General features: G+C 47.2%; 1 protein-coding gene across 3 annotated transcripts in view; it reads right to left on the reverse strand.

Annotated features, from left to right (window-relative positions):
• Positions 1 to 9,273, reverse strand: part of LOC118503423 (pericentrin) — a 37,701-nt gene that overhangs the window by 27,151 nt on the left and 1,277 nt on the right. For all 3 annotated transcript variants that reach the window (XM_036036664.1, XM_036036663.1, XM_036036662.1), the window contains exon 2: positions 30 to 3,008. In XM_036036664.1, the coding sequence (XP_035892557.1) occupies positions 30 to 3,008 (2,979 nt within the window). The remainder of the gene's footprint in view (positions 1 to 29; positions 3,009 to 9,273) is intronic.

Genomic DNA, 9,273 nt, shown 5'->3' on the forward strand with positions numbered 1-9,273 from the left:
GTAAAAAAAAAATAAAACATCCTACATACCTCCTTTTCCTCAATTATTTCCACCACAAGCACCTCATCCGCGCTCGCGTCCGTTGCATCGATCGTGGTCGGTGTAATCTTTCGGTGGGTCGGGCTTAGGTAGATGCCCTCCTTGTGTTTCCGCCGCGGACTCGTGTGCTTCGACTGGTAGCCCCCATTCTCCTCCGGGAACTCTTCCGCACCCGATATTTCCGACGCCGTGTCATCGTTCGACAGGCGGCGGCTTTGCTGGGAAAACACCTCCTCCGAGTACTGCTTCTCCAGCTCGACCACCTTCTTTTCGAAGTACGTGCGCAAGTCGGCCATTTCCTGCGTGTGGCGTGCTTCCAGCTCCGTTCGCAAGGCTGCGATCTCGATCGAGCCCGCCTTCACGCTGCCGAGCATCTGTCGCAAACGGTTAACCTCCTGCTCCTTGTCGGCTCGTTCGCTTTGCAGCTGTTCCCGCAGCAACCGAGCTTCTGTCTCACCGCCGTCGCGCACTTTCTCCAGCTCCTGCGTAAGGAAATCATCAAACTTCCCCTGCACCATGTTAAACAGGCGCACCTCGTCGGGCGAAAGATAGCGCCGGAACTGTTCGAGTTGTTTCGATATCTTTAGCGGAATGTGCAGCGGATTCAGCTCGGACAGATCACCACACCCGGGAGGTTGCAAGCCGTGCTCGGCAGACCCGAGCGGTGGTTCGTCGTAGATGTCGGGAAAATCGGACAGCCCTCCGTCTTCCGTTTCGCTCACCAGGTCAATCGATATTTCCGATATCCGTTGACCGCCTCCGCTCGCGCTTTCCTGGTCCGGAGGCCGCAAAACGCCCCAACCGCTGCTCTGCGCCTTCAGCTTCATGGTCTCTACCGTTTCGGCTAACTGTCTCTTGAGCTGTATCACTTCCGTCGCTAACTTTTCGCCTTCTTGCTGCAGCTGGTTGCGATCCTGCAGCGATTCCTTCAGTTTGTCCGCCAACAGTTCAATCCATTGGTTCCGCTCCACTATTTTGCCGTACAGGTCCTTTTCCGCACCGCTCACAGCACCGGCCAGGTCCGTCAGGTCACCGACGGGACGATACTCGGTCGAGTTGGTGGCCAAGCTGATCGAATCGCTGTTGTGCGATCGGCACGGTTGCTGCTCGCGCAACGATTCCGCCCGACTACCGCCGGTATTGCTAGCTTCCTTTCCAGTCGTCCCGCTGTCCTTGCGCCCGTACGCACTCAGCAGCACATCCTTGGTGGCGATTATTTCATGCAATTTCCGTATCTCGTTCTCCATCGTTTGGAACATCTTCAAGCTGATGACACTGTCAAACTCCGGCGTCACTTTCAGTGAACCTCCTCCTTCGGGAATATTTTCCTTATTATCCTCATAGATCGTACCTTCCACGCTCAGCTGCTTCTGGAGCAGCTTCTCCTCGAGAATCGTACGCATTTCTTTGCCTCGTTCGACAACATTTGTCGGATGGATCGCTCCTTTCGCTCCCATCACCCTCTGCTGCCGTTCATCGTCGGTGTTTGACGAGTTCCCGGCACCTATCGTATGCTCCGATTCTTCGGAAATGTCTTCCAGCGCTTCTTTCTGATCAGCCGGCACACGTTCCATCGGTTTAGCCGGTTCCACACCCGGCCGGTCAATCTTATCGTCCAGAGCTTCTATCACCGCGACACCGTGCGCTTTAACCTCCTCGAACGATTTGCTCGTGGTCAGTATCCTTTCGCGTAAGTCGTCCGATATGCCACTCCCACCCGAAGATGAGCTGCCTTCTGTCTCTTCGTTTGCTTGTGCACCAGGCGCCTCCGACATCTTCATGGGCCCTAAACTTGTGAAGCAGGCCCCCGTCGACGGTGCTCCGGCACTACCCTTTGCAGCTCCTATCGCGTCCGGCACACTGCGGCTTCTACACTCGGCGGAAAGTTTCATCCTTCTCATCGAACCACTAGACGCGTCAAGCTCAACACTTCCAACCCGCTCACTCTCGGTATCTGGCGCCAGATCGGAAATGTCGTTCGTCGTATTCAAACTATTATCCTGACTATTGTTATTGCTTTCTTCCGCCATCACGTTCGGGTGGAGCTTCACGTTTCGATTCTTTTCTTCCGACTTTACGCCACCCTTCTGGGCAATTATCTGGTTGCGCTGCTTTAACGCGTTCAAGTTCACCTTGCTATCGTTTATCAGCACATCGTCCTCGTTGAGGGGCGATAATTCTTTCGTTTGATGCACTTTCACTAGTTCCAGCGATTGTCTACCCTCTCCCTTACGACTAGCCGATCCACCGTCTGAATGTTCACTCTGTTCGCCAACCGCCTGCCCGAACGAATCGTCGTACTCTTCCTGTTCCGATGATCTTGACCGTGCACGGAAAGAATTGTTCTCCTGCTCACCACCTTCTTGCTCACTGTGAAAGTGTTGTGCAATTTCGTCCCCGGACAGTTGCAACCGATCTATATCGAACAAACCACCACTGGCGGGTCGCTCTGCACTGCGCGGCAACAAATCGTCGTCTTCACCAATGTCGAACAGCTGGCGCTTTCGATCGGCTACCGAACCACCGCCCGTAGCGTTCTGTTTCGATCGATTCAGTGAAACTGGTTGCAAGCTGCTGGAGCTACTATCGGCACTGTGGCCACCGTCCGTAGGTACACTGGCACCACTACCGATTTCACCAACATTCTCCTCATCGTCCTCGTCGTGGTTTGCATCGCCATCGGCCGGAACTAAAATTTCTTCCATAATCTCTAGACTATCGTCGTCATGATTATCGTTCGCGCTGAGGCTTTCGGATATGCTCGCACTTGCACTGAGCTCGCTGCCGCTACCGAGCAGCTCGTCCTCGAGCCGAAACCGTACCGACGATTCCTTGCGGCTGCCGTAGCTGTAGGACGTAGATTTACTAGCACTGGCACTCCCAACTGAACCTGCGCTACTTCCGCTGGTGACACTGGCGAAGGGTTGCTGTTTCGCAGCGGGTCCTCCTTGTCGTTCGCTCGGGAGGTCCTGAATGTACCGGAAAAGAAATGGAAGAAAACAAACTGTTAGCGAAGGTTACAACTGGCAATGTTACGTGGCAGCGAACGGTGTGGCATAATCGAAAGGTCACATACGGTTGTCGTAAATTGCTGCGTAAAGTACAGCAGAAAATTCGTTATATTTAAAGCAACGACGTATTTGGTGAAATGTTAACTCCATTAGGGAACATACTATGTGATAATGGTTTCCTCCTATCAGGATACAAGGATCGATTCCACATTTATTCTCCACAAAACCCACATACACTGCATGGACAAATGACTTCAAATTCTTTCCCAATCCCAAACCTCCTCCGCTTCACTTAAAGTGTATCGTTTCCTTCTACAATTTGGGTCACTGGAACTAAGTCAGAGTGTTAAAAATTGGCGGGCTAAAATCAGATACCTTGCCTGGGTACGAACCAACACGCGAGCTTCTGGCTACTTGGCCGACCGCCACCACAAACCGTACGGTAAGGATCGTCGTTGAGCATGCGATTTCGTACCGAATAGCCGCATCTGCCTTGTCTTGTGCTACCCTTTAAACACTTTGTTTACTGCTTCAACAAGCGACCCATCGGTTTCACGGTCCCCATTTAGGCCAAAAGTTGCAATTTTTCATCAAGTTTGCGTTTTATGTACCATTCACTGTGACCTACGAAGATACTGGGCTGTTTGATCGATACGAAAAACAAAGGCACGATTTATTGGTGAGAGGTTCCGTGCAGTGTGGAAAGATGAGCATTATCCCAACTCCAGCGATAAAAGATACAATAAGGCAGCATAGCTAGCAGACCTGTAAGTATGGAAGAGTTCGCCGAATGCAGGAAGAATAACGATCGCTTTGAACAAGAATTTGTTCTACTTTCGTGACGCTGCTATGCTCTGTGGCTACGTAATGCCAACATGATAGGAGAACGGAAAATGTAATGACTTATCTTATCATAAGACAGGAAATGCATAAACAGCCATCATACACTGCGCTTCAAACATGGTTCTCTAAACGCTGATCCTCTAATGCCGACTGCATTGCCGAGGGTATGATGGTGTTGTTTCCCAAGCACGCATTCCGGAAAAAAAACAGAACAAATACAACAAACGCACAAAGAAAAACACTGCAAGCGAAAGCAACGACAGCGATTATAGCGAGGTTCGCTTAAATTTAGAACTGCATCTGAACCAATGTACTCTGGCGGTACTCAGGCGGCTACTAGCAGCGCTATTCGACGTTGAGTCGGGGGTCCCTTCCCTTTATTATCCCGGGAGGGTTTATCGGAAGGCGCCATCGATCATAATTTTAGGGAGTCTAGTTTTAAAAGCTAGATTCTTGAGTTCGTCCCATAAGATCTTTCATTCGTGCACAAAAGTATCGATTTCTTCTTTACTATCAATTGCGTAAGAAAAGGCGGTCAATCTTCATGATCCTACCAACACGATCACTTCACAACTAGAAGCATTTGTCACCACCAGCAAACTCTCCCTCTAAACGCCTTCGTACGCAGAACGGATCTAGTAAAATCCGGAAGCAATTAATCGCCATTTCTTGACTTCCGATTTTATACTACACGCACGAGAACTCCTACCTTTTCCGTTAGGACGTCCTACAATTGTGCTTCTAGCTAAGGGTAGATGACGAGTCACCGTTTTAAGCCACCGTCGACCCTTTCGACACAAAACACACGAACGCACTGCGAGAAGCGGCGATCCGACTCCGCGGTCCGCGGTGTCGCTGGCAAATCTAATCCAAACGAAGGCGCGCGCGAACGAACGAAATTTCCGAATCGAATCGAATGTTTGCGCCTGGTGTGTGTGTGTGTCTGAGTGGGAAACGGCCACCACATTGTTCAACCGGGCGTTGACAAACACTAGAGCGTAATGTGGAGAACCAAAGCAACAAAAAAAACGATCAAATAAATTCCAACCACATAAAAACTGCGTCTCTCTCGACGAACAACAGGCATCTGGAAGCGTAAAAATGGGGGCCAGTAATTAGTTCCCTGAGTACAGTTTGTAATACTACGTCATAAATAAGTTGTCCGCGTGTTACGTATCCAGGTGGCATTAGCGTTCAAAGCCATAGGTTAATTTGGCAACCCAACTTCATTGAACAACCTTGGATTTGAAGAATCACACATTAAATTGAAAATAAAAGTTGAGTAATCTGTCGCTCCGGTCCGGTGGCCAAGAAGACAGCGGCGCAGGTTTTCACACGGCAGGGCCGGGGTTCAAATCCCATCCAAACCGCCTCCTCGTACGTAAGGCTGACTACTTTACTACGGGTACAATCAAGTCATAGAATCCCAGAAATGGCAGGCCGAGCCCTCTTGAGGTTGTAGTGCCAAGGAAGAAAAAGAATCTGCCGCTTGGACAAACTTTGGATCGTAAACCGAAAACGATACAGATACACGTGGGCCTGCTAGTATATCAACATAATTTCAAACATTTTATCGCGTAAGATTTCCTCCCATTTGAACTAACGGTCACTAGGTCTTAAGCTCCTTGTTTGAAAAATCTTTCCGAATATCTCTGGTTTCCTGCTCATTGCGGTATTCTAGGCAATGAAAAGGCTGATCAGTTGGCCAAAAAGGGCGCTTCGGAAGGGTCTCTTTTTGATAGGCTTATCCTACCTCACGAGCACATGCGTGCCCCACAATCTCTCTGCCTGCCTCGGTGGCAGACTATGTGGGACACAGATGAGCTTGGGAGGTTTTTATATTCGATCACTCCCCAAGTTTGCTTGAAGCCCTGGTTCCAAGGCATCTCATCAGCGTTCATTCGAATGATGTCTAGGCTTAGGTCTAACCATTTTGCATTGGGTGCGCATCTCCAGCGTATAGGACGGGCCGACTCCAAAACATGTGGCTGCGGCCTCGGATACCATGACATAGATCATATTCTATGGTCTTGTCTGGAGTACGAGGCAGCACGACCCTTCTATTGGACGCAGTTCGGGACATCGGCAGAACGCACAACGTTCCAATTCGAGATCCGCTGGGGGGCGGGGATGATGCCTACCTGAGGACTATTTTTGAGTTCTGCCGTACGAATGGTATTGTAGTTTATTACCTTACCTCCTTTCCTTCCACTCCTACTGTTTGTCTGTTATATGTGTTGTATCTCGCTTGTGTGTATGATTATGAATGACTGATTGAATGAATGCGATGATAGAGGGGCTTGGTATGGCATAGGTGGAATATCCTGGTTGATCCAGGACCAAAAGCTACACCGTTGCAATGGCGTGTAGCAACGGTCAATCAATGCAGACAAGACAGAGGGATGGAAGAACGCTGGATCTCGACACGCAGAAAACTGACGATGGCATTTCCCAAAACAAACGGGATGAGATGATCACTTACGATACCGTCACTCGCAACCAACACTACCACGGCTACTGGATGACGGATATATTATTAACGGATGAACCGAGTTCACCCGGGATAAGGTGCCCTTTCACGGTTTGGAGAAGGAAATGTCTCCAAACCATCGTGAATTGTACTATTATTTGTAATTTAGATTTAAGCAATACGGCCAGGCCGTTCTTCCTTGGCACTACAACCTCGAGACGTCTCGGCCTGCCATTTCTGGCTTTCTGTGATTTGATGTTTGATGGGATTTGAGCCCCGGTCCTGCCGTGTGAAGACTGGCGCCGTTATCGTCTCTGCCACCGGACCGCCCCAAATGGTCAAATGATACTAAATGAAAATACCAATCAATTGCTTTTCCGGGCAACCATTGGTAATATTTACCACTACACTCATACACACATCAAACACAAACAGATCATCCATGTGCAACCGATCGTCTGGGCATTGATTTCGTGTGCGCGGCATTTTTACGATCATACGTCGATGAACGGGAATGATCTACTTCCACACTAAAGATTGGATCATTTATTTTTATCGCCACTTCATAAATCCCATCTCACTTGAGACATCATCCACATCCACTCGGAAGTTAGAGGTCTTCCTCTTCTCCCAGCGTCTAGAACGCCAACATAAAACCTGCCGCCGCCGCCGTAACATAAAATCAACCGGGCTATTAATCTTCCATTACGAATTCCACCGAACCAGTGCGCTGTCGCACGCTACACGAATAGCGGGGAGCTCAGCTTACCGCACGGAACATTGGCACAGCATCCTCCCGAACGGTGGTAACGATACTCACTTGCAACCGTTTCCATGAAACGTTATACCCGACCCGACTGGCTCGACCGGGAAGTCGCTATATATTTTTAGCTGAACCATACCGAGCGAGCTGGTGTCGGGTTTCCAGTGTGGTTTTTAATTATTTTGTCACCATGTGTCGAATAAATTGATCCGAGCTGGGGAAAAAAATGTTGAAGTAGAAGGTAACTACTTTCGTCTGACATTTTCTGTCAGAAGTACTGATGTACTTACAGATGATAAGGACCGATTTTTCCGACTTTTCTCCACTGGTACGAACATGTTGAAGATGCGTCCAAATATTTAAAATGGGCAGCAACTTAAATAATTCATTTAAATCTCCTATTGATCGCCGAAGAAACCGTACTGATGCGTATGCAAATCTATCATTCAATTAACATTAAAGATTTCCATCAAAATTCTCTCCTTCTCCGTTGCTACAGGACTATCGTTAGTTTTTCATGTTTATCTTCTATTTTTCCATTTCCTAGGGGTAGGGTGTATCAACATGTTTCCCTCGATACACTCCCCCAATCTACTGCCACATTCGGTGGATGGTTTCTTCGCCATGCCCAACGAAACTAATGCAACGTTGTTTATTTACTTGTAAAACCAGCATCCACTTGAAGAAGAATTTTACCTAAAAAAAAACCTTTTCCATTCAGACGCCGTGTAACAACCCAGAGTACTAACCACGTTTAGAATGGGGAACGGCGACTGGAACACGGATGGATGGATGGATGATGGGTGCGTTTTGGTTCCGGTAGAACGAGCCGTTACAGAATGCTGTAAGCCATATCGTTGCGTCCCTTTTCAGGGGAAACGGAAAGAAACAAAATCGTTCGGTGGCCTTCCTCGCCTCAATGGAGGACCACAAAACAAGCGTGTTCGTTTAGACCGCAGCATATACACGCATCCCGAAGAAGAAACATACGGCTTTTGGTTTGAAGAAATATTACACCAACTTGGGTTTTCCACACTGGCGCTTGGGAATTTCCTTCATCAAAGGAGAACACTGGGAAAAAGCAAAACAAACAGACCCCAAACAGCAGGTCAGTGGTAGGCAAGACTTTCTAGAGATTTTTTGCTCTACAATTTTCTAAATATTGAGGGATGGGTTAATAAATTCATGCACTACAGTATAACGTTTTGCGCACTCAATTGTCTAGCTTCAAATTACGATAAGGTTGAGGTTGCCTTAAAAAAATATTATGATCGCTGGTCAGGAGAATTAGAAGCCTCTTTAATCAACGAAACGTTAACCTTCTAAGAAATATTCTTCATGAACTCTGTCAGCTTGTTATGAGGGATTATAGTCAGACAAAGACGGCTCCAATTAGAGATTCTGTAAAACATTGTCAATCTTGCTCAGGATCTTTTCACTGTATGTACGGATGTTCACGGTTTTCTTCATAAAGTTCTGTTGTATTTACAATCTTACAAGACTATAAAATCTATCAAAATGACCAGACCGTTCTTTGTGAATATAAAAGACTTTAGGAGTTTGTTCCCATTCGTTAGTCTCACTTTTGTTTCCATAATTAAAAAAGGTGGTTCAAATAGACTTCAAACAAGTATCCAGGATTAAATAGAAGACGGATATTGCGAAACAATCTTCAAGCTTCAAGATCGCTAGCTTCATGAGGGCCATTGCATGAAAAATCGATCAAAGACATTTCAATTATCTTTTTATCAAGGTATAAAAATATAACATTTTATTAAACTCATCCTATTTCTTTGATTCTAGTTTGTGAGTCTGACGTAAATGTATCAAAAGTGTCCAAAGTTCTTTACTTTTTTCAATAACAGGAAAAATGGTATAAAATATGTAAGTTATACCCATTTTTGTAATTGAAAACTTAACAAACATGAGCTAGCAGCTACTACTGAAGTATAAAAGGATACTAATAACATGTTTTTAAATTTTAACTTGTGGACCCCTGGCATTCGAGAATGAGCAGAAAACACCATAGTCGTCTCCGGCATTTCGGGTGGAAACAAGGAGTTGGTCCGTTTGCTTCCCCAACCATACCTAGAGCCGACGGCGTTTGACACCTCGACATAATTAGTGTAATCCGAACGCGATCTATA

This window comes from Anopheles stephensi, chromosome 2 (assembly GCF_013141755.1).
Source record: "Anopheles stephensi strain Indian chromosome 2, UCI_ANSTEP_V1.0, whole genome shotgun sequence".
Lineage (NCBI taxonomy): Eukaryota > Metazoa > Arthropoda > Insecta > Diptera > Culicidae > Anopheles > Anopheles stephensi.